At 39.0% G+C, this 24381-nt stretch overlaps 2 protein-coding genes across 3 annotated transcripts in view; one reads left to right on the top strand and one right to left on the bottom strand.

The window, feature by feature from the left end:
* Positions 1-14583, top strand: part of dscaml1 (Down syndrome cell adhesion molecule like 1) — a 107562-nt gene extending 92979 nt beyond the window's left edge. For both annotated transcript variants that reach the window (XM_079480932.1, XM_079480931.1), the window contains exons 20-33: positions 799-938; positions 3641-3794; positions 4760-4877; positions 5015-5178; positions 5259-5357; positions 6155-6343; positions 8509-8796; positions 9018-9173; positions 9737-9767; positions 9898-10019; positions 10728-10880; positions 10996-11190; positions 11341-11652; positions 12380-14583. In XM_079480932.1, the coding sequence (XP_079337058.1) occupies positions 799-938; positions 3641-3794; positions 4760-4877; positions 5015-5178; positions 5259-5357; positions 6155-6343; positions 8509-8796; positions 9018-9173; positions 9737-9767; positions 9898-10019; positions 10728-10880; positions 10996-11190; positions 11341-11652; positions 12380-12909 (2651 nt within the window). In that variant the 3' untranslated portion in view covers positions 12910-14583. The remainder of the gene's footprint in view (positions 1-798; positions 939-3640; positions 3795-4759; positions 4878-5014; positions 5179-5258; positions 5358-6154; positions 6344-8508; positions 8797-9017; positions 9174-9736; positions 9768-9897; positions 10020-10727; positions 10881-10995; positions 11191-11340; positions 11653-12379) is intronic.
* Positions 14584-16562: 1979 nt separating this feature from the next.
* LOC306908719 (uncharacterized protein) lies at positions 16563-22773 on the bottom strand. Its single transcript, XM_079481862.1, has 4 exons — positions 22506-22773; positions 21055-21168; positions 18816-18858; positions 16563-18412 (listed from the first exon to the last, which is right to left on the bottom strand). The coding sequence occupies exons 1-4, from the start codon at positions 22557-22559 to the stop codon at positions 18294-18296; spliced, it is 330 nt and encodes a 109-aa protein (XP_079337988.1). The 5' UTR covers positions 22560-22773; the 3' UTR covers positions 16563-18293.
* Between the last annotated feature and the right edge of the window lie 1608 nt (positions 22774-24381).

The raw sequence follows: 24381 nt of genomic DNA, 5'->3' as shown, positions 1-24381 counted from the left end.
TTGTTATTCTCTAGACATTAGAGCTGCTGGTTGCTCTTCTGGTTTCTTTTCAACTTTTATTTTTTTATTTATGACTGTGTGCCCAGCTTCATAGCTTAACTGGAGGTCTGTTGTGCTAACAATGCCAAGGTCATGGGTTCCAGGCAACACACAAGGTGACAAAAATATGCATGTAATGAACTAAGTCGCTTCTCAAAGAGTCAAATACATCTGGAAGTCAATGTCTCAAAATGTCATTGCTCAGATGGCTAATATCATAATTAATAGAAATGTTAAACATCACTCATGCCTTAGAATATCATTTCTTTACCACATAATGCCTAAAAGACTAAACTATCGGACACCTATAGATGAAAATAAGCTGTTGTGCGATGATTATTTTTAGTGAGATGTGATGGGAGGTGTGTTTGATTTGAGGCTAGTTCTTCAAAATATAGTGGATGCATACACACTCTTTAATTCAGATAAATTACGGAAATACTTGTACCAGGGCAGAACTGCTTATGTCCTACAATTTGGAAATCCCAGAATGCATTGGCACTTATTAACTGTTGAAGCCGGGAGACCAGATTGAACCAGCAAAGACCAGCAAACCATTTAGACTGTTTTAGGCATTTTTAAATACAGTTACTCTCAGAACCTTAAAAGAAAAGTCAAGAATACCTTCAAAAATACACACACTATTAATCTCACACACATCATCTTGAGACAAACCATTTGGTCACAGAGAGTTGATATCCCACAATACCTCTGTCTGACATTAATCCAGCTTTGTTCCTCTCATTTTCTCTCTCTCAGATCCCGGCCCTCCAGCGGGCATCAAAGCGGTGCCATCCTCTGCCAGCAGTGTGGTGGTATCCTGGCTCCCCCCTGTCAAACCCAATGGTATCATCCGCAAATACACAATCTACTGCTCCAGCCCTGGATCAGGCCAACCGGTGAGGCGTACGAAAGAGGAAATGGGTTTTTAACGCCACTTTTGGCAGTGCCATTGTCTTTCAGATTTTTTTATAACAGAGGGCATAACGTCATTGCGTATTTGTTGAGCATGCTGAGAGCTTGTGTGTGTGTGTTTTTTTTTACACAAATTGGTGCTTTATTTAAAATGGGCGTGTGAACAAAACGCGTGCATTTAAGATTCTGTCTGTTTTCTTTCCATTCTACTTATAAAAGTGTGTTTATTTCATAATTTCGTCTATTTGTGTCTGGCTTTGTGGAGAGTGTATTTTTAATCTCTGCATGTGTGAGGTTGCGCTGCAGTATCAGCAAGATGTGTGTGTGCGCGTGTGTAAATGAGAGGCTCATACTGCAGTGTGTGCATGCAAGCTCACCCTCCCCTTCTCATTTGCATATCTGCGTCTCATCACGTTGCCTAGACAACCTCATCTGTTCATCAGGGAGGGCAGGAAACAAGCTGACAGCACATACACACACATCTCAGAGGCTCGATCACATTTATAACCACCTCCTTGACAAACACACACACACACAATTTGTGTACTCTCACACTGAATTAATGTACCTGTCCAGATGTACACATGCTCACTCTCTCTCTCCTTCGCTCATTCACAAATCACTCTCTCTCTCTCTCTTTTTCTCTCTCTCTCTGTCTCTCTCTCTCTCTCTGGCCTCTCACGGAGCACGGGGTGATTACTATGTAAATGAGTGTGAGAGGAAAAGGGGGGGCCGGGGGGGTCAGACTCAGCGTGCGGGGAGTACTTTTGTTCCTCTTTTCATTATCTCCCTCTATCGCTCCCCGGATCACAGCTATCTCCACACCGAAGGAAGAATATTTTAATATCCGTTACAGCACTCTACAACCCCCCGCACCTCCCTTACCTGATTCACGCTGACAGAGGAAACGTGGAGGGAAAATATGAATCGAAACGAACCAGGGAAGGAAGGCAGCGATCGCAGGTGTAGATTAAAATCACGTACGAACGAAACAGAAGTCGTGTCCCAAAACCTGGTGAACTTCCTACATAGACCGCATTTTAAATGCAAAATATGTTGGATTTTTTATCAAAGTCGAAAAAAACACTAGCACAGTGTAATACTTTTGTGTATTTACACTATCCCAAATATTTTCAATATTACATTTGGTAGTAGTGGTTGTATTGTCAAAAATGAAACTCCTGATATAATTCGTTCACCCTCATGTGGTTCAAAACCTGCATATTATCTTTTTTCTGTGGGACACAAAAGAAGATATTTAGAGGAATGTGTCATCATTTTTGTGTCCGGTCAATGGGAGCCAATGATGTTGAGGCAACAGCAGTCTTCAAAATATCTTATTGTTGTTATCTTGTTCTTAAGAAGAATGGAAGTTAGACAGGTTTGAAATGATACGTGCGTGTGAGTAAATGATGACAGAATTTTCATCTTTTCACACTTTGCAGCTGTCTTCTAAGAAAAGTTCAACACTTTCGTGTGTCACGTGATTCATGGACCCTTCAGATAGTTCCAGGGAGTTCTGTTTTTTCTTTGACTTGTTTATTTCTTTCATTTTTTATTCGACTTGCGTCTTTTAATGGGTTAATAGTTCACCTCAATTGGTCTATTTAGCCGCAGCTCCATGCATTACTTGGGAACTGTTGAGAGGCTCCATGAAGCACCATTGCTGTGAAAAAAATTCATTGGAGTCTATGGAGTTTACGCGATTCTTTTGCGCTCTGAATATTGCTAACATTAAGCAGCAGAATTCATCTAAGGGCACAGAGTCCACGTCGCCCTACTACTGTATCATGACACATTGGAGCCTATACAGTAGAAGCAACTGACGTAGGCAGCAGACAACAAGGCAGCTTATTAGAGTTTGGAACAGTTAGTGAGATGAAGAAAGAAAGTGATGAGTGTAGAAACATATCCCAACTGTGAAGTGAAAACATCTCATCCTGAATGAGACCGCTGTGTGTATGTGTGTTAGGGATGTGCTGCACAGAAGTTATGTGTTAGTGCCAAGGCCAAAGGGTGCAAGGATGGTACAGTGTGGTAGTATTCAGCATTCAGATGTCTGCGGGCATCCGCCACAACAAACGCGTTTGGACAGCAGACGCACGGCTTTCCTAAACGCTCAACAAATACATGGAAACCTTGCAGCGTAGCCTAACCTCGCTGTATTTCTGTGCGTGTTGATACAGGTTTATGCTTTTGTTGTGCGGTGGAGTTCAAGGTGGATATAAAAGTAGAAATACTCGTGGTAGTGGGAGTGTGTGATGTGAGCAGCAAATATCTCTCATTAGTCGACTCTATTGTTAGTATTATATGAGGCTGAGTGATCTTGTGCGTCTGAAGGCATTGTCTTTTACCTTCTCATACGCTTTTGTAAAGTCCCCTGGGTCTCTCTCTCTCATTCACATATATACATACACAGTTCAGGCCTTTTTTACCTCACAGAAAGAGATACGGCAGAAATCTCTTAGCGTGCGATATGGCAAAGATTGAGGGTAAAGAATCGTGTTTGAATGAAAAGTGTCGCCTTTGTGGAACCCAAATAAAACCTTGCATAAAGTCATCACCTTATATTTTTAGCTTAATTTAAAGCCAAAATTATTTTGTTATGTGTTATTGTGCCACTTTGATATTCATGCAACCTTTGGTTTGTTTAAAAACATTTCATTTGTTCATTGCCAAATTCCAGGCACCAAGCGAATATGAAGCCAACCCTGAGCTGCTGATATACCGCATCACCCACCTGACCCGGGGTCAGCAGTACCTCATCTGGGCGGCTGCCGTCACCACTGCAGGAAGAGGAAACACCAGCGAGAAGGTCACTGTGGAGCCTGCTGGCAAAGGTGAGTTCTTCCTGGAGTTGAATGGACCAGAAGTGTTGATATTTGAGCGGTCTTAAAGCTGACGGTCAGATCCATGTCACTAAAAGTCAATGCATGAAGATTACTAAAAAAAAAAAGACTGACTGGACGAAGGTTCAAAGAAGCAAAGCTTTCTAGCTGCAACTTTGATTTATTTTATTCAGTGATCATTCGGAATTTCGAAAAATCATATAGTCGGCCAAAGGACCTGAGTGAACACAGTATGTTAAGGGTCAGTGTCTGTGAATGGTTTTCTGATCTCCTCTTTTCTCCCATTAACCTCCTGTCCACTCTCCTGATGTATGGAGGGATAACCCATCGTTGGTTGTGCAAAGGGGAGTAGAGAAGAGACAATGACCCGGGCCAATATGCCACACAATGGAGGGAAAATGAAGGGGGCAGTTAAATCAATAATTCTCGAGTCGGAAGGAGTGCGTTTGCGCGTGTTCTATGCATTCAGCACTCATTATTACTCTGAATACATTCTTTGACAACTGGTTAAAATCAAATTGAATGTTGTGCATCTGTGGTGAAGTCATGGCTCATTTATGTGGGTCAATTTTTAAAGGAATTTATATTGGCAATGTTCAGGGTGCAGTGTGTTGAAAATCATTACGTGAATATACTTTGCACACTTGACACTGTCAGTGACATCACTTTTTTGGTGTTAAGTTTCTGTGATGTGGGAATCTACAATACCAATATAATTAGAATAGATAAATCAATGACAGTTTAGTATGCATTTTGGCTAACTCTGAATACTTTTTCTGTGTTATATTATTATTAGCTGAAGGTTCTTTATGTAGTAGATTTTAACTATTTTGATTTCATGGGAATTTTAATCAGGATATTATGAAATCGAAGCAAAATAATATATAAAATATAATGTATATGATGTTTTTTTCCGTGTTCTACCGGATCTAAAGCCACTTGTTTTTTGTCCTCAGCTCCTGCTAAAATCCTGTCCTTCGGTGGGACGGTGACCACTCCATGGATGAAAGAAGTCCGGCTGCCGTGCAGCTCGGTGGGAGAACCGACACCCACCATCAAATGGACCAAAGACAGGTCTGAGATGAATTATTATTCTATATACATTATTTGTCAGTTTCTGAAGCAGTTTTTGCATCAGATTTGGTCTGATTAAGCTTTATCTCAAAGCTTTCGTCAAACGATGATGTGTTCTTTTGATCTGACCTTCACAGCGAGGATACTGCCATCCCGGTCACTCAGGACGGTCACCGTAACATTCTTTCCAATGGTACCCTGGTGTTGCGCTCTGTCAAAGCTGAGGATTCTGGGTACTACACCTGCACTGCCACAAACACGCTGGGATTTGACACCATCATTGTGAACCTGCTGGTGCAAGGTAAAGAATAGCATACCAGCATTCAACAATACTTGTCATTTCACCGGGAACCAGGGTGAAAACGGTGTCGTGTATTTCAGTTCCTCCAGATCAACCTCGCTTGACGGTCTCCACCACCTCAACATCTTCTATCACGCTGGCCTGGATACCAGGAGACAACGGAGGAAGCTCCATTAGAGGTACAAGCGCCTTTCCCAAACTCTTCTTTCGATTTAGAAGCAAGAAAAGTTATCTTTATACTGGTATATCAGTTGTTTCTCTTTGACAGCAATGAATAAAAAATAAATAATGAAAAAAATGTGTCCCTTTTTGTTCCCCTGGCACTATTGTTCTTATTGGTTTTCTCTTTAAGGTCTTTATGTCTATGTCTTAATTTGTTTAATCTGTCACATATCTACATGTAGATTAGTACAGACCTCTTTTGTTTCAAAGCAAATCTGGGTAATATATTATATGTGCTTTGTCCGTGTGTAAAGGTGGGAGGTGAATAAAGATGATTCAAGGATTTTAGTGGGTAAATCTTTTTGATGTGGCCCCCTTTATTTTACCATCTGCCAGATCTAAAGAGACAAACCAAATCTGTCCCAATCTTAATGACGGCCGACGCCATATTGTGCTTCTATTTGCATAAGTGTGTTGTCAGCATCTCTCTCTTTCTTTCACTGGCAAACTAATGGTGGTTTATGAGATCAGATCAGCTCTTAGATCGTTACTCTGCGATTAGATTGTGATGTGATTCGCCATCTAGTGGTGATGCTAGGAATTATCAGATTCCTGAATTTTAAGATTTAAGGATGTTTGATTGAATGTAGGCATATTGTTTAGTAAACTACTATTTTTATTTTAGGGTAGACTGTTTAATCACGGATAATGCAATTGTATGGTGTTTACAAACTAACAAATAAAATGTTTATTTTAACGTTTTTTAATGTTGAAGCAATTACAGGATTAAAACAAGTGCCGTGTGTGTGTTTAGGTTTCGTGCTGCAGTATTCAGTAGATAACACGGAGGAATGGAAAGATGTCTTCATCAGCTCCAGCGAGCGATCCTTTAAGTTAGACAACCTGAGGTGTGGTACCTGGTACAAAGTCAAACTGGCAGCAAAAAACAGCGTGGGTGCTGGCCGCATTAGTGAGATCATTGAAGCCAAGACTCACGGCAGAGGTGAGGGGGACTGTTTATTTTACATCATTATAGGAACGTGGAACCATTATATGAAGAGTTCATTTGCAAAACAATCATGTTTTATATTTTGCATTTCAATTAATATCAATCAAACTGCAGTTGGGTTGTTTTGATAGTAATGATAACTTAAAGCATATAATAACTTAGTAAGTGATAATAACTTAAAGAACACACAGCTAAGTAAAACACAATTAAAACATGATAACAATACTGTAAAAAACATGATTTTTAAAACTGAGTTATCTGTTTCAGCAAAGTCCACTTTGCTGAAGTCCAAAATTTACCCAAAGTCCACATTTAATGTCAAAGGTGCGGTGTATGACATTTAGGATGCTTTCACACCTTTAGTTCGGTTCATTTGTTCCTGGCCAATGGCAAAAAAAAAGAAACATTGTAGCTTTTTCCAGCGGTGTCGATTCCTTTTAACACCGCACTGATTTTTTTTAATGAAATAAACTCACCTTCAAAATCACGTGTCAGATGTGGCATCATTGTTAGCGGGCACATTATGGGCAGCGTCCCAGGGGCCCATGTGTGCTTGAGGCCCAAGAAAGGGCGAGACATTTTCACATAACAATGTATTCGCTATATTCCATCTGCGTGTGACTGGTCCGCACAAACGCAAGTTCACAAAACAATGTTTCTAACGTACACAAGTCTGTCTTTTAGCAGCATTTGTTCAGGAGAAGCACGACGCAATATATATCCACCCGATAAAGCCTTCATTCCATGGGAAAATGTCACCAGTGCTGTCTCGGGTGGCCATTTCCATAACACCAAAAAGGAGGACACTTAGCAGCATTTAGTGAGGCAAGAACAACTGCATAGGACTCTGGTGTACTCGCAACTACAATACAATTTTGTGCATCATATTGATGGTATCATGATACAGTGATTCTGATACAGTCTACTCTATTCATTGCCAGACAATTTTTTGAAAAAATATTTGACCTAAGCTTAAGGGAAGATGTACCTGCAGCTCGTCGGTTACTTTTGTTTTTCTGTGCTGGCATGTTGCATGTCCCTTGACTACAAACGTCCACTTCACAGCGACATCCAAGAAAAGTGTCTCTACTGCTTTTTATATAAAGTTGTGCTCTTTTTTTCCATTCCGGATTAAATCGGTCTGACGTTTCAGCAAGTTACCGTTATAATGTGACGAAGCCAGCACGTGGACTCCACTTACACGTCGTGGAAATCCACAAGACACCCATGAATTCTTAATCCGGGCCTGACTGCCGGAGGAGTTTCTTTACCTTAACCCCGCTTTGTTTAGCAAACAACTGCAGGAAATGGGTTTAAAAGATCTTTGGAACAATGAAAATATTGTGCTGTTCCTGTGAGTTTTCGTAAGTCTGGATATAATTTGGTCATTTGACCAAATTTCGACGAGGCTCCGCACCTACTGACAACTGCCAGTTTGTTCGCAAGCTATGGCAGCTAGTGCAAACTGTCAACAAACAATTGTCATCATTCCATAACCCACAGCGCAGCTGACTACGGCAGCTGGTTTAGTCCAAATAAATGCAGTACATTTTGCATTTGGCTCTGTTCGAAGTAGGATCACGTTCTCACCGCAAACAAACCACTCCATGGTTCGTTTGAAAGTGTATTGAGACCACCTTTTCAAGGTCTCGGTATGCTTATTTGGTCCGCTTTTGGTGCGCGTTCGAGTGCGATTGCTGCATTCACACCTGCCCAAACGAACAGCACCAAGAAGAAAAATGAACTAGTGTGATTAAACTTTACTAAATGAGAGAGGTTGCGAATTGCAACCAACCACTCCCTTTTAGAGCACTAAGGGACTAAGATTAAGAAATGTTACAAAATGCCCTCTGTGGAGCAGTTTGTCTGTTTAGAGCTACTGTAGAAACAACACGGTGAATTCCTTATATGTTGGCCTGCGTTGTACGTAGATGGAAATATCTCATTCTAAGGTAATAAATACACTACTCTTTATCAGAGGTCTTTATACACCTCTGAACACATAGTTACGTATATTGCATTTCTGTCAATAGTTCCCCCAAAATAATGACTCACTGGACCTTTAACATTTATAGATGATTCTCTGCATCCCTGTGTGATATACTGCATATTATGTAATACATAAAATGTCATCACGCTGTTTTTGTATTTTCCTGTAGAGCCGCAGTTCAATAAAGACCAGCCAATTTTCACTCACATCAACTCCACCCACGCCCGCCTCAACCTTCAGGGCTGGACGAGCGGCGGCTGTCCCATCACCGCCGTCCTGCTTGATTTTAGGCCCAAAGGCACATGGGCCTGGCAGAGCGTGCGTACCAACGCTTCGGCCGACATCTTTCTTGCCGAGCTGCGGGAGGCCACCTGGTACGAGCTGAAGATGAAGGCGTGCAACAGCGCTGGCTGCGGCAACCAGAGCTCCCAGTTTGCCACGCTGGATTACGACGGCAGTAAGACAATCTACATGTCAACCTTACGGGGAGATGATAGGTTGAAACCTTTGATGCTGTTCAATCAGGGGGCTGCAGTGTGTTCTTCTGTACTAGAAAATGTGCATATTACATCCAGTATAAAGTGAAGTTAGTTATTCAGGCAGAGTTATTTGGTAAGAGGCCTTGACATTATTTGAATCAAATATCTCTTCGCTTCATTTAGTTGCTCTCGTCCACAGGCACTATTCCTCCCATTAAGTCAGCGAGAGGGGAAGGAGACGACGTTAAAAAGCTTTTCTCTATCGGTTGCCCTGTCATTCTGGTCACTCTTGGCATGGCTTTACTCTTCATCATCCGCAAGAAACGTAAGGAAAAGAGACTCAAGAGATTAAGAGGTGAGTATTTTAACTCAAAAAAAACATTGCCTTAATGGAATAGTTGAACCAAAAAAATGAAAATTCTGTCATTATTTTCTCACACTTATGTTGTGCCAAACCTGCAAACATAAGTTGTTTCATTGTTCTGATAAACACAGAGAAAGATATTTGGAAGAAGGCTAGTAACCAAACAGTTCTTGGACGCCATAGTAGGAAAAACATATTTGTAAATGTCTTTGTTCTGTTAAACACAAAAGAATATATTTTGAAGAATGTAGGAAAGGAAACAGTTTGGTAGTCAACAACCGTTTGGTTTCAAGCATTCTTCCAAATATCTTTTCTCTATGCTCATCAGAACAAAGACATTAATACAGATTTGTGATGACAATTTTTCTTTTGGGGTAACCTTTCCCTTTAACTTAACATCTAATACCCTGCATCTGCATAATTCCATGCAAATAATACACATTTATAACAATCTTTAAAACAACACAGACTGTTTGTAGAAATAAATCCTGCCACCATATTCAGAATAATTAACCATAAGCAGTTTAATAAAATAATGTTGTTTGCCTCTACAGATGCTAAGAGCCTTGCTGAGATGCTTATCAGGTAAGGATATAGTAACTAATGTATTTATTCATGTTTAAATACATACTTTAGTCCATTTTCATTCTCAAAGTTCGATCGGTAAAAGCGGCAGTGGCAATACTTCTTTTGTCTGGTTGTTTTGCACCTGGAGCAGTAAGAACAATCGAAGTTTTGACACCCCAGTGAAAGGCCCACCTCAGGGACCCCGGCTGCATATAGATATCCCCCGCGTGCAACTTCTCATCGAGGATAAAGAGGGAATCAAACAGATAGGTCAGTGTCTGTCATTTCCTCTCTTGCTTCTCAGATTTCTCTCATGAGAAAAAGACCCTCGTAATCTCTAATACGTCGCCTCTGAGGTTCCAGAAGAGACGGCAACTGTGTCACGGATTTGCCAGTGTAGTCTACATTCAAACATCAGATATTTCTACATGATCTCACACATTTCTTATCAAATTCTTGTAAAATCAGATCATCTGAGTTTTGCTACATTATTTGAATGCAATGCACTTGAATTGTTTTGTGAAAGGTTGTTACTTATTAAGGGGATTGTTCACCCAAAAATGAAACTTTTGTCATGATATCCTCACCCTCAGATTGTTCCAAACCTGAATACATTTATTTTTTTCCAGCACACAATGTAAGATATTTGGAAGAATGTCAGTAACCAAACAGTTCTCGTCCCCTATTTACTTCCATAGTAGGGAAAATAAATACTATGGGAGTCAATGGGGGCTGAGATCTGTTTGATTATAGACATTCTTACAATGATCTTCCTTTGTGTTTAGCATAACCAAAAACATCTTTTACAGGTTTGGAACAATCTGAGGATGAGGAAATCATGACAAAAGTTGTATTTTCTGGTAAACTATCCCTTTCATTTAGCATACTCCAAGTTTGCAAAGCTTTTAAAAGGCGACAACCATGTTTCCTTTGAATATGCGCACTAATGTTTTGACATTTATCTACTGTTTCCAATAGGTGAAGACAAAGCCACCATTCCTGTGACAGACACTGAGTTCAGCCAATCAGTGAACCCGCAGAGCTTCTGCACGGGCGTGTCTGTGCATCACCCCGCCCTTATTCAAAACACCGGCCCTCTGATAGACATGTCAGACATCAGACCGGGAACCAGTATGTTGCATTGTAATGAAAAGATGAAAGATTGATTTAAGATTTTGTCTTAATTTTTATATCTTGTAAATACTTGTAAATATAATTTTGTGTTGCACAATTTCTGCTCCCTCAGATCCAGTTTCAAGAAAGAGCGTGAAGTCCGCACACAGCACAAGAAACCGGTACTCCAGTCAGTGGACTCTGACCAAATGCCAGGCATCCACTCCGGCTCGTACCCTCACTTCAGATTGGCGGACCGTGGGCTCTCAGCATGGCATAACGGTTACTGAGAGTGACAGCTACAGCGCCAGCCTGTCACAGGACACAGGTCCAATCACACAGACTTACACATTTCACATTTAGAGTTGTAATAGTCTTGACTTTATAGAGTTTCGCACTTAGCAGACGCTAACACAATGCAACAAAATCTGAGTATTAATAGGTTAAAATCATGTGTGAAATCTTGTTCCATCCTCAGATAAAGGACGTAACAGCATGGTGTCCACCGAGAGTGCGTCCTCCACATACGAGGAGCTGGCCCGAGCATATGAGCACGCTAAGCTCGAGGAGCACCTGCAGCATGCCAAGTTCGAGATCACAGAGTGCTTCATCTCAGACAGCTCATCTGATCAGATGACCACCGGCACCAACGACAACGCCGACAGCATGACCTCCATGAGCACGCCGTCCGAACCGGGCATCTGCCGCTTTACTGCCTCTCCGCCTAAACCGCAGGATTATGACCGCGGCAAGAACGTGGCAGTGCCCATTCCACACCGCGCCAACAAGAGTAAGTGCTTGAGTCATGGTGCCAGTTTAGAGTCCGACTTGTTTCATTGGCAGATCCTGTTACCCCACTTTCCTGTTTTATGTGTACCATATCCCTATCATATATTATTTATAAAGTGGCAAAGACATATAATAGTAAATACATTTCATGATTTTTTTAAATATATGTAATATACTAAAATAGTTGTATATTTTTATATACAAGCATTGTGAAAATAAACATTTCTTTACGTGATGTAAAAAATAAATAAGTATAATAATACTATTTCTATATATATAAAGACTAAACATGATTAATATTCGAAAAACATTTTGTAATTTATTATTAAAAAATTAAAGAAACTATAGAAAATATTTTTCTCTAACTAATACTGTTAATATCTATTGTTAACTGTATTTATATTTTTGAATGCTAAAGCATTAAATATTTTTCTCTAATACTGATAATAGTTAGTGTTTATTGTATTTACATTTTTAAATACTAAAACTATAAAGAATTTTCTCTAACTAATACTAATAACATTAAGTGTTTATTATTTTTATGTTTTTATATACTGAAACAATAAATATTTTTCTCTAACTAATACTGATAACATTTAGTAATTAATCAATTTATATTCTTAAATTGTTCTGGCCGTATCCTACACCCTACATCAAACCAACTTCCCACTCTCAGAAACATTTATTTTAGTATTTTAAGTTGTGCTGACACTCTCTCTTTCCTTCAGGTGAGTACTGTAACCTCCCCCTGTACATGAAGACGGACCCTTTCTTCCGGAAGCAGGCCGAGCTGCATGACCCCTGCCCTGTTGTTCCGCCCCGTGAGGCTTCCATCAGAAGCCTGGCCGCCCGGGCATACCACACGCAGGGCCGCCACATGACATTGGACCCCAAGCAGCAGGCCCTAACACTGGGCCACGGCGGCCTGAGCAGCCTGACCAGCTCCGGAGCCTCCGGTACATCAGGCCCGGCCTCGAGCGGGGCAGCTGGGAGCTCCAGCATCAGCTCAGGCACGGCCACCTTGCCCCAGAGGACTCTCACCATGCCCAGCACCTCCTCCATGTCTTCGGTCCCGAGCGGGGCGGCCGCCTCAGGAGCGACAGCGAGCGGGATCTTGACGGGGGGCGGCGGTCCGACACCCGGCAGTTCCAAGGTCGGAGGATCCAGGGACTCTCTGCTAGAGAGCAGCTCATCCGGCTTGGGCAGACTGCAAAAGCAGAATGCTGGGGCGTACTCCAAATCCTACACGCTGGTGTAGCTTACACACATGTACACATACAGTACATTCAAACGCACCTGGAGTCTGTCCGGCGCCGGACTGGGGCGTAACTGAGCATTGGCGGGACTTTTACAGCACAGGGGTCTCTCTCTCTCTTTCTCTCTGTTTCTCTATTCCTGTTTGACACCTTTTTCTCAAGGCTTTGTTCACAATGCACACAAATACGATTTTAGTTTGCAAAGCTGAATCGACTGCAATGTGCAGTCAAAATCTGTCCAAATCTCGCGTTCGCATGCTACCAGGAGATTAATACCGAAAAACGGTATGGATTTTTTTTTACTGTAAACACACAAGGTGCATGGGAAAACGTCTGCTCTTAATCTGATTTCAAGCAGTTTGGAACAGGTTTGTAAAGATCTGACTTTTGTTTTGCAGTTCAATTACGAGATGAAATGCAAAAAAAACCCGAATTTGTGTGGCCCATTTGAACAAAGCCAAATCTGCCTTTCTTTTTAGATCTTTCTTGTTCGCTCACTTTCCTGCCTTCTTCCTGGATTAAATATGCCAAACCACGGGACCCTTTCCCTCACTTTGCCTTTTTTTCTCACTTCATTTTGTTTTCGGTTTCGTACTCTCTCTCTCCCGTTCTACTTCTCTTACTGTCAAAAGACACCTTGGACCTTATGCACGAAACGCTTTCCATGTGCACTTGTCAATTTGATTTCTTGACAACAGGAAAAAGCAACGGTTTTAAGAGATATATTGTTTCACATTAATCTGTCTAGATGTTTTAGACTGTCGAAAGTGTCTCTTTTTTATGTCTCGCATAACGCATTGCCTCGGAAAGCTTATGCATAAAAGAATCCACCACGGTGTCCGTCTTTCTCCCCTTCTGACCGGTCTGGAAAAGACAAGCTCGAAGATGACAGCCTTGACCGCCTGAATCGAGTCTTTGGGATTTTTTCATGCAATTGATTACACAGTATAGAGTGTTATTGACTATTTTGTAAACAAACAGAAAAAAATGTGGAAAAAAATATCTGGAGCCATTTTCACAGCGGGTGTCTGGTTACTGTATTTTTTTGGTTTTCTATTTTAATGTCCAGGGGCAGAGGAGAATACACAAAGGGTAGACGGATTCATCCTCGCGTCTTCCTTCGATATGAAAGAAAGGCTCGTTCTGCTGTTTGTTCGTTCGTTTGACTGTTTGATGCCATATATTTATCACCCCCTTCCTCACCCCAAACCCAGACCTCCCATAAAACGTCACCAGTTCTTCTGTCTCACTGTGAACGCCTAACAGCCTCTCCTGGATGGGCCGAGCGAAGGCGGGAAGCGTACGTGAGCTGGGAGTACATAGAGGCAGATAGAAACGAAGGCCCGTGCAAAGAGGGAGAGATATCTGCCATCGCTGTGTAGCTTTTCTGCGTTTGCTAATCGTTTCTCTTTATTCTTTGCTTTTCTTCCCCACACGAAGACTCTAGCGGTCGTTCCTATTCGAAAGTCGTAGAGACTGTAGCTTTAGGTAGCGCAGGGGTGGAGGGATCGAGCGAATTGCAAGAGGGGGAGACGAGAGAACGAATCGAACGACCCTCCATCGTTCGCTCGGTTTCCCAAGTAAAGCCCCGTGACAGAGAAACTTCCAAAAATCGAACAAACTCTCCCAATGATTTCAATGAAAAAAAAGAACTACATCAGGGCTCCTGCAATACGAAAGAAAAAAAGAAGAAAATATATTGCAATGTTTGTTGTCAAAATATATACATATATATTTCTATCTAAAGATATAGTAAATATATACGTGGTGAGAGCAGAGATTTAAATGCCATATCTAATTGAAACAGAAAAATTTTATTTTAAAAAAAGATTTGAAGACAATCGCTCAGTGGGGGTGCAGCAGTAAGCGAGGGAGTCGATCACGAACGGGTAACAAAACTAAGAGAGGTCGAATAAAAGAACAGCCAAGAGTTAGTTCGGGAGGTCTTTGAGATTGGCATTGGCGCCATCGCCTGCACCAACTTCCTCTCAGGCAGGCTGTATAGTATGTGTGCGTGTGGAGTTAACCGCTTCACAGATGAGATATTTATGGTTGCAAAACACACTCTCTGCTTAGAAACAATGAAAGTTTGCCATTGCAACTCCAGCTTCAAGTATCTTTGGGATCCATTCACGGCACGCACCGACGACTAGTTTAAAATACCCATAGTGCTTAGAGCTTTTAGGGAAATTGAACATCTGAGCTTGATACATTTGAGTTCACATAACCCCTGCAGACTAGACGCAACAAATTCTTCAGACTAGGGACATCGTGTTGGGTTAAAATTGAGACGTCTCAACGGTTATATATCTTGAGTTTGTTTGTGGCATATGGAAATGATCAGATGTTTTATTGGTGGCTTGGCATTAAGATTGTGTTAAAGTGTACCCAAAGTTTGTATAGGGTGAATTTGGTAACACAGATCTAACCCATGGAGTTGCGCAGAATGTGAACTTTCTAACGCGTTATGAAAACAGTGAAAGTACGTCTTATTGCTGCTCAAAAGCCCACTGACTGGGTCATTATTGTCGCCCAGTGCATTTTGCCATGAACGTGTTTCATTAGGATTGGATGGATATCTATATCAGTATTCATGCCTGTTCAGGTCAAACATATTGTGAACTATAACACCACCGCCAGAAAGCCCCCATATTCCTTGTGCTGACTTAAAAAAATATTTTTATGTTGTTGTTGCATTATTTATAAAAAAATGTATGTATCCAACTTAGTTTTTGTTATATGATGTTTTATGTTGAATAAATGCAGTTGTGTTGCGCAACGGGGCGGGCCTGTTTAGCCATTCGAATCAGGGACCCCCAAGCTCCAACCAATCATAGGAGAAGCTGTGTGGATATTGGGCGGAGTCAGGAACAGAACTCCATCCCCACATGCCTGTTTCCCCTCCCATATTATCCGATTAGCCCCTTTTCCTCAACCAATAAAAAGAATCCTGCTTATACGTAAGACCTCCCTGTCAGCAGAATTTCTAATCTACAAATAAAGACTCTTGTAAATATGAAACTGTTTTGTATAAATAATTACTATTTTCGACATCTCCATTAGCAACCAGGGCACAAATTATAAGTCTGGTTAAAGGTATAAATGTGAGGGGATTAAAAAGACAAAAAAATATAAAATTTAACAAATATACTTTACACCTTGATTTTTGAATGGGGCACATAAACGCAGACCTGAAGATGTCTGGTGTTTGATTAGATTTTTATTTGTTTCCATTTTATAATTTGTCTTATGTTTTTATTCATTTATGTTGTTGGTTGTTTCGTTTGTTTTTATTTTCGTTTCTACCTTTTTGGTTAACTTGAAGAAAAATGGCATTGCATGCTCTGAATATTTTGCTGGTTATTAAAAGAAAACGAAAAAGGAGACAAATGACTAAAAGGGGAAAAGGTTTAAACATGTGGAAGGGATTACTAAACTTTTATGGAAAAGTTGCTTCAATTTGCAATTGCTTGTGTTTAAATATACCGTTTTTTCTATGAAAACTAAGAAAAAAAATCAGAAAAAGAGTACTCCAACACCTTGTGCAATAAAGCTATCTTTCTATGAATGCTGCCTTGTTCCTTTGGTATTTTTTGGTCACACAAATGTGTCTTTAACTACTTGGTACAATGATTAAACGTACAGATGCATGTTTACTTTACTGTGCCACTTTCGGTCCAGTTTTTAATGATTGCATTATTATTATAAATCTTGCATAACATTCCGTCATAAATGTTCTATTGATCGTATTTTGTTTAGACATTTGTGTAGTGTTAAAAAAACTGGAAGTTATTCCGGACAAGCATTGGACCAGCTTTGATTATGTCGTTTGAAGTGGTCTATACAAGTAACTTGTGCTGTATACAAGTTCACAATAAGTTCACATGAACTATGATTTAAGGGTTATTTATGTCCTTATACTGAACAATTCTTTCTTGTTTATAGGTTGTGTTAAAATTGAAATACAATATGACAAAGATGTAAAATTGGCTGAACTGATTGTTACATTTCGGCTTTGCTTTCACAAGCTCACCAGTAGAGGGAACAGTGAGATCACATTTGAGAAGACAACCTGGGTTTAACAATCCTTTATTAAATGGGATTTAATGTTACCATTGCAATTTATCGAAGTCACTCTTTTACATTAGTTGTCATTTTACTGGTGGCATCCCACCTAGACAAACATTCACATAAAGTGTAACAATAACATTGAGAATATATTTTTGTTACAGCTGTTGTCAGTTGTAAACCTAGGAAACCTCTGAAAAAATCCGGTCCCAGCTGACTTCGACTGCGGACACAAAACCACTGAGACATTTCTCAAAATATCTTCTGTTGTGTTACACGGAAAAAAACAGTCCTAAAGAGGAATTGAATGAGAGATTATGAGAATAAATCTTCACAGATTTGTTCGTACTTTTGGGTGCACTGTCCCTTTAAATTAAAAAAGGTTTAAATATTTTATGGCAAGGGATTGTTCTAGGATTATTAGTAATTATTATCAGGGCTAGGAATTCCCTGTTTGGTCCACTGACCCTCCCTCAATACATTATACATACAGAGTACTCAAATTTTGAAAATAACTCATCTGACAAATATTGTTTAAAAATTAAAGAATTGTCTCATATTGCTAGGATGAGTTGGTTTATTATATTTAACTTCCTCGCTATTGTAAATCGCTTTGAATAAAATCCCCAGTTTCACTGAAATTGTAGTTCCCCCTCTGCATGTGGGACCTTAAAAGTGTTAATTGTGCGCATAACTCTTTCATTTCAAGATCGTCTCATCTATGAGAGTATGTGGCTTGTGTTATCAACTCATGCTTAGACATATTTATCATATTGTGCATGTGTGTTCACTCAAGTGACGGCAATCTGTACATCAGAATGCAAAGGGACACGTTTAGTCTGGTTGACCTTTCATTTGTGGTCTTATTGTTCACAGAAGTCATCCTTTAGCGCTGATAGATGACCAAGTTTTGCATGTTCACACATTTTGAAGTCAAAGGCTCAGAGAGGTTAGTTGAATTTGAGAACTTGCCAATGACAAATTTATAATTGTCTTTCGAGTGCTGGCATGTATTATAAAGGTAGGCCTACATTCAATTTTTTTTATATAGTCCTTTTCACGGCATTGTTCCAAATTACATACATTCCTGGACATACAACATCCACCATGTTGGCACCTTTGATGTTCTTTGACCTATATTACACTAAATACCACAAAATAATTATAATATGTGTAGTACAATACATACCAGTCTATTGATTATTTAGGTAAACATTAAAAATAAAAAGCAGTCATTTGATACACAGTTTTTTGCATCCTGTGTGAAGGAAGTATAGATTCAGATGCGGCTATTTCTTGATCAGTGCTGGTTGACCTTTCATTTGTGGTCTTTTTGCTTCTTCTGCTGGTACTTCCTGTACTGATGCTGAATGGTAGCTGCGGCTTTATCAACTGAAGTCTTTGAAGAAGCAGTGAATCCATTACTGGATGAAGAGTCTAAACAAACACGAGATAACTCTGAATGTTAGAGAAGTGTGTGTTTGAGTTATCTATTATACAAATTGTTAGATACCAGTATATTCAATATATGCACAACTTAACGTGTGGAACGTGATGCTTGCAACACAAGGTCAAACAGTAAATAGGAGAAATTAAACCGACCGATCCACATAATACCGTAATACTCACAATCAGCAATAGGGGTTGGTACACAAAAGGGGGAGGAGAGAGAGAGCAACTGTTTGTTATTTTGAAGGCGGAGCTATGAAGTCAGAGGTGTGTTTGTTTTGGATAAGGATGTCTTTTGTAATTCAGATATCAACAGTGTTTCTCAGAAATCGCTAAGTGCACCTTTATAAGTGTCCACCATACAGTAGATGTAAACAGATGTAATACTTACTCTTTCTGTAAACTCCCATGCTGTTTCTTCTCTGGCCCTGGTACTGCAAAGCAAATAATACAAAAATAGCAAGGGAATTATTGTGCCATGTTTCTAATCTCAACATCTTTCTTAATAAAGTAAAATCAAACAGCAATTGAACTTGACAACTTGATTGCCGTGAACTTTTGTTGTATGGAAAAAAAGTAGCTTTGACATTTTGATCCTCCATTTGTGTGCCACAAGAAGGGAACAACATTCTGAAAAGGTGTCTAAATTTAAAGTTTAACGCAACTGATTGTTAGCAAACTCCACAGACCTTCAAAAAAACATCATTATTAGCATCAAACCTGACGTACTCTGTCGTGACCCACCGTATTTGAATTTGAGGTTTTATCCAGAGCCTTAACTTTTTATGTCATTTTGGTTCTGTTCCTTATACAAAAAATATGATACAGTATGGTTTTTATGGTATTTCTATCCCTTTAACAAGTCTTTGAATTGACGAAAATTTTTTTTACGTCACTCTTGAAGTCTATAGCAATTTCAGTCAGACCTTATGTCCCGGCCATCACCATATGTCACTCTTATCACACATGACGCTTCTATGTCCTTCTGGACGTCTCCTGTACTGCTAGAATGTGCTAGACATATTGGCACAGACAGATCGTGCAGGTGTGAGACATCCCTGTTGCTACATTCCACACATGCAACAGCAGTGGATCACAATGCGCCTCTGCTACTGGACTCTCCAGTACAAGCAATTCTGTTCACTCAGATGAAACATGAAAAACTCAATAAGGTAGAATATGTGCATGAATGGGTTTCTTAGATGTTTGAAATGTCTAGTTTCACTTCAAAGGGACTATACATTCCGTAAATGACTAAGTCCACTAGTATAACCCTTGTTTAGTCTTCAGTGACTTTTGACAAAAATGTTACAAAACTAATCATGGACTTGATTTAAAAAGACTAATATTTTCTATAAAAATATAAAGAAATCCCTCCCTATCCATTTTTTCTTATTTCCATTGCTTTAAAAATTTAAAAGTTAAAAAAATTACTTGAATAGCATATTTGTAAGAGGTGTATTGTGTACAAATGTTTCCCATATTTACTTTTTGAATCAAATAATACTGTAGGTAACAACATGCTAACAATATGCGTGTGTTGTTTTTCTTAAACAACATTCAATCAATGCAAAAACTGACACTTCTAATCAACATTTTGATCAAAGAATCTAAACCTTGACTGAAGATAGTCTTTGATTATGTTGGCATAATATATCTTAATACGCATTAACACTAAAACCTTTTAAAAAGGTCATGCTACAACCAATGAGGATTTTTGAGAGAGCTATAAAAGCAAAGAGTGTGTACTGACCTAATCACTGGCAACCTGGTTTGACCATTTTGACTGTGCCAACATATCAGGTAATGTCATGCAATTTTGTTCTCTTCCCCCATTTCAAACTAAGGTATTTGATACCTCCTGATATATCATTTATGATCTATTTAAGTTAAATGATAAAAGTAAACACTTAACATGCCTGCCAAGACAAAGATTACGCCTCAAGGCTTCTCTTCAAGATACTATGATGCATTAGGACACAAATCCCTCTCCATTGGATTACAGGCACCTGAGGGTTGCCCAAGCTTAGATTTTCTAAGGATAGCAGAGGGGGAATACTCTCTGTGTCTGGGTGTTTGTGACATTGACCTTAAACGACAAGACATGGCATTTAAACCAAGTCACATTGTGTAACTTCACTTGAAAATGATAATAGGAATCAACAGCTCAGGATGGGTCCGTTTAGGATCACTAATTTATTATTTATATGTTTTAGATTTAAAAATAATTGTAAACTGTATTAATACTAACTTATATATTAACAATAATTTGAATTATATATAGATGTTTATATGTTTTCTTAAATATATGCAGGTATGTATGTTTTTTTAAATACAAAGTTATGCACAGTACACAGACATATTATGTAAACCTTTATTCTGGATGTAATTAATCGTTAAATGTTTGGGTCATATTTCACTCAAAATCAAAAAGGTATTATGCATTTCAGAACCAATCTTAAGGCATTCACAAGTTCATATAAAATTCCATTTAGATTTTGGGTTTGGGTATGATGCCTTTAACATGCTTTGGTCAAATTTAGGTCTTTTCAAAATTGCACCAGTTTACTTTTTTGTATATTATTGTATGCATATTTAGTATATGTGAATAGGGTTTTCGAAAACTTCACCTCCTCTGTCCGGCTTGCTCTTCTGCTTTGGGAGACGTAATGGACCTGCCACGGCAGAGGCTGAGAAACCATGTAGGACAGAGGTTCCTGCTGACGGATCCATCCAACACCAAGCTGAATCACAAAAAATAATGCCGTTCGATTCACCTGCATATCTCATGAGTTCAGTTTGTGTTCTATCCTGGGGCGCTTTTCTATCTGAAGACACATTTAGCATCTGTAAGTTACTGTCAGGGATTGCGTGACTCATGATGTGTCCTGCTCTTACATGCTAAGCTGTCATTAGCAAACCTCCATCTTGTCTCCTATGAATTAAATCAATGGAATAAACAGTTGGAACGGCCGTGTTAAAACTTATCCTGTGTTAATTGATCTCTTTCCAGCAGTTAAATTCTCATTATCTGTCAAGAGTATTACATCCATTCATTGCAATATGCACCTTAATATAATCACTGCGGATCAAAGACTAAATGGTTATCATATGGCCTGGAATGATAAACCAAACTTAAGACTTCAATATTCTGTAATGAATTTCATAATGTTTCCAAAGATCCTTAAACAACAGTCGTCTAGAGGTACTATGATACAGTTATGTATTGTATGATAATGAATGATTACCAACAATTAGCATAATAATGTACCCGGTTACCTTCATTCCTTGGTGTACTTTATTTTGAGATAAAAAACTTACAAATGAGGAATATCAATGTGGCGTACACAATTTAACAATATGTGCGTGCAGTATCATAAATGACAGGAATAATTGCGTCATTTAAAAGCCATCTGTAATTTTGTCAAATTATGCAGATTAAAAATAATATATTTACAGTATATGCGCAATTTATGAGTTTATCTGTTTTGCCGTTTATTCCTAAAAACTGAGATGTCAGTTTGACCTCATTCCAGTAATGAGATATGTGGGGGTAATGATATTTGTTTCCCATAGTTCAAGAAAAAAACACACACTTAAGAGTGTTTAAAAAGAGTCTAATTTCAATGTTAAGAAGGCAACTGGCCACAAAAGTTTCTTACATCACAGAACCTTGGCAAACGGTGTCATAATTTATTCTACATCATGTCATTTCAAACCTGTATGACTTTCTTTCATCTGCAGAACACAAAATTAGATATTTTGAAGAACGTTGGTATCCAACATCATTGACTTCCATTGTATGGACACAAAACCACTGGCACATTTCTCAAAATATATTTTGTGTTCCACAGAAGAGTGACAGTAATTTAAAGGTTTTGAATGACAGGAGGGTGCATTCATTTTCTATGCGCTCTGAACATATACTTTATCACATTTGTCCTTATCTAGCATTTTTGTCATAACGCATAATGCCTGGCAAATGAAACAACGAAGGGAATCTCAACCAAGCGGACAGCAGAAAGGAATGTACTGTAGATGAATGAAGATTATTCAGATCTAACCTAATGAGTTGTCTTACCTGTTCTGCTACTCTCACCATCATATACATGGCTGTTAGCATTGTTACCAGCATTCTGAGAGTCTGTTTGAAGTCCTGCTTTGTGTTTATCTTTGGTAAGTCCTGCACAGACTACAGCAACCCGGGTGATTTTCAGAAAGGAAATGTAGGCTCTACGGCTGAATCTTTGTTAGCGTACAAACACACGTTTGCTATTTCAGTCCGACACAATTGCACAACAGTGCTTAGTCAGTTAAAGAGCTTTGCTTTACAGAAATAGGAGGCAAGTAATCTTTTCCTATGCGCACAGAGTTTATCCTTGTGGGTAGAGCTTTTACCTCATGAGGACTAAACCTGAGCCAGGCGTGAGTCTGTACTGAAGTTGAGTTTGCTCTAAAGATACACTGTTCACAAGTAACCCATAATTTAAACTGTCCTGGTTGGTGCTGTAAGGTTGTACCTTACTTGTACTTGTGGATTGCAAACCAGTATGTTATGAGTTGATAATGGCCAACATTGTGTCAAGTAGACATAGTTTAAAAAAGGAAATAAGGAAGCATTTGTTAATGTCTCTTTTAACTTGAGAAAACAAGTCGTTCTGTACAAAACACGATCAAAATAAATGAGGAATGTTTGGAAGCTGTTATCATTTGATCAGACTTTGATTTACTAACTGGGTAGACAGCAGAAGCTGATTTTTCATCACTCCAGCAGAGCAGAAGCCAATCATGTTCAAAAGCTTGAGCATGTTAAAATGCATTAAGAACAAAAAATATTGTATTACTCATTTATTAAGTTGTATCCAAAGCCACTTACAAATGAGAGAGCATTAAACATTTTGTCAGTGAGTCAAACAAAGATAAAACTAAATTGCTTGTTTGCAAATTATTTGTGCAAAACCACAATGCGGTTGTAGGTGTTCCAAGATGTGTTTTTTGTGTTTACTTAAATCTATGGTATATTTTGCCTGTTGTATGACCCATGACGTCTCGTGGGAATTCGTACAATGTTATTTGTACATTTTAGAACGATTTGCTTTTGAGCCAGTGATGTACGGTTTAGGGGAGGGGCTTCCATATTGCTTTTTTCTAATATTTGTTCGTTTCTGTTCATTCAAATTAGTCATTTTCTAAAATAGGTTGTAAGACCTGCGGAGTAAGAATTTTTTGTATACTGTAATACTATGAATAAAACTAACATTAATATCGGTCAGGCTTTATTTTAAGGTCCAACTCTCACTACTTAATAAACTCATAATTTGTTCCTTACTAATAGTTAATTAGGTAGTTGTTAGGTTTAGGTATTGGGTATGAATAGGGATGTAGAATATGATCATGCATATAATATTAACTTTATAAGTACTATGATTATAAGCCAATATGATAATAATAGGCATGCTAATAAGCAACAGGTTCTTAGTGAGAATTGATCCATATAGTAAAGTCTTACCCAAATATCACAAATAACAATATACAGTGGCCTCAAGATTTATCTGGATGCTTTTCAAAAAAAATTTACCAAATGAACAACTGCAAACAAGTAATGCAATGTTCAAATCTTCTCCGAACACTTTTGTAACTTTTTACAAACATCATTTTTAGTACTGGATATGTACGAATCAGTTCACATTTAAGTGTTCTAGCAAAGAACAGCATGTGCATGCATGCATGCACAATGGACAGGGAGGGGGAAATTCCAAAAAACGACCTTATCACTCTTGACCTCATATAAGAGGTCACCTTCATGACAGCACAGCACAAATATAACCAGGAGAGTAGACCAACCACTGAACACAGGTAAACTTTCTTTTTTACTATGTATTGTGGATAAAATCATTAGCAATTTCTATAACCTTTTTATGATTTTTGCATAGTTAAATGTGTACATCACATTTCAA

The sequence above is a fragment of the Barbatula barbatula genome, assembly GCF_947034865.1.
Source record: "Barbatula barbatula genome assembly, chromosome: 19".
In the NCBI taxonomy this organism is placed as follows: Eukaryota; Metazoa; Chordata; class Actinopteri; order Cypriniformes; family Nemacheilidae; genus Barbatula; species Barbatula barbatula.
The sequence above is the reverse complement of the archived record's forward strand: the minus strand, read 5'-3'. Positions and strand labels throughout refer to the sequence as shown.

Bases quoted from the DNA above. Each gene is read 5' to 3' on its own strand.
- LOC306908719 (XM_079481862.1), bottom strand. From the start codon at position 22,559: ATGCTGGTAACAATGCTAACAGCCATGTATATGATGGTGAGAGTAGCA. The intron at 18,859-21,054 runs GTGAAGTTTTCG...TTTGCTTTGCAG, and splicing joins GAGCAAGCCGGACAGAGGAG to TACCAGGGCCAGAGAAGAAA. The intron at 18,413-18,815 runs GTAAGTATTACA...GTGTTTGTTTAG, and splicing joins CATGGGAGTTTACAGAAAGA to ACTCTTCATCCAGTAATGGA.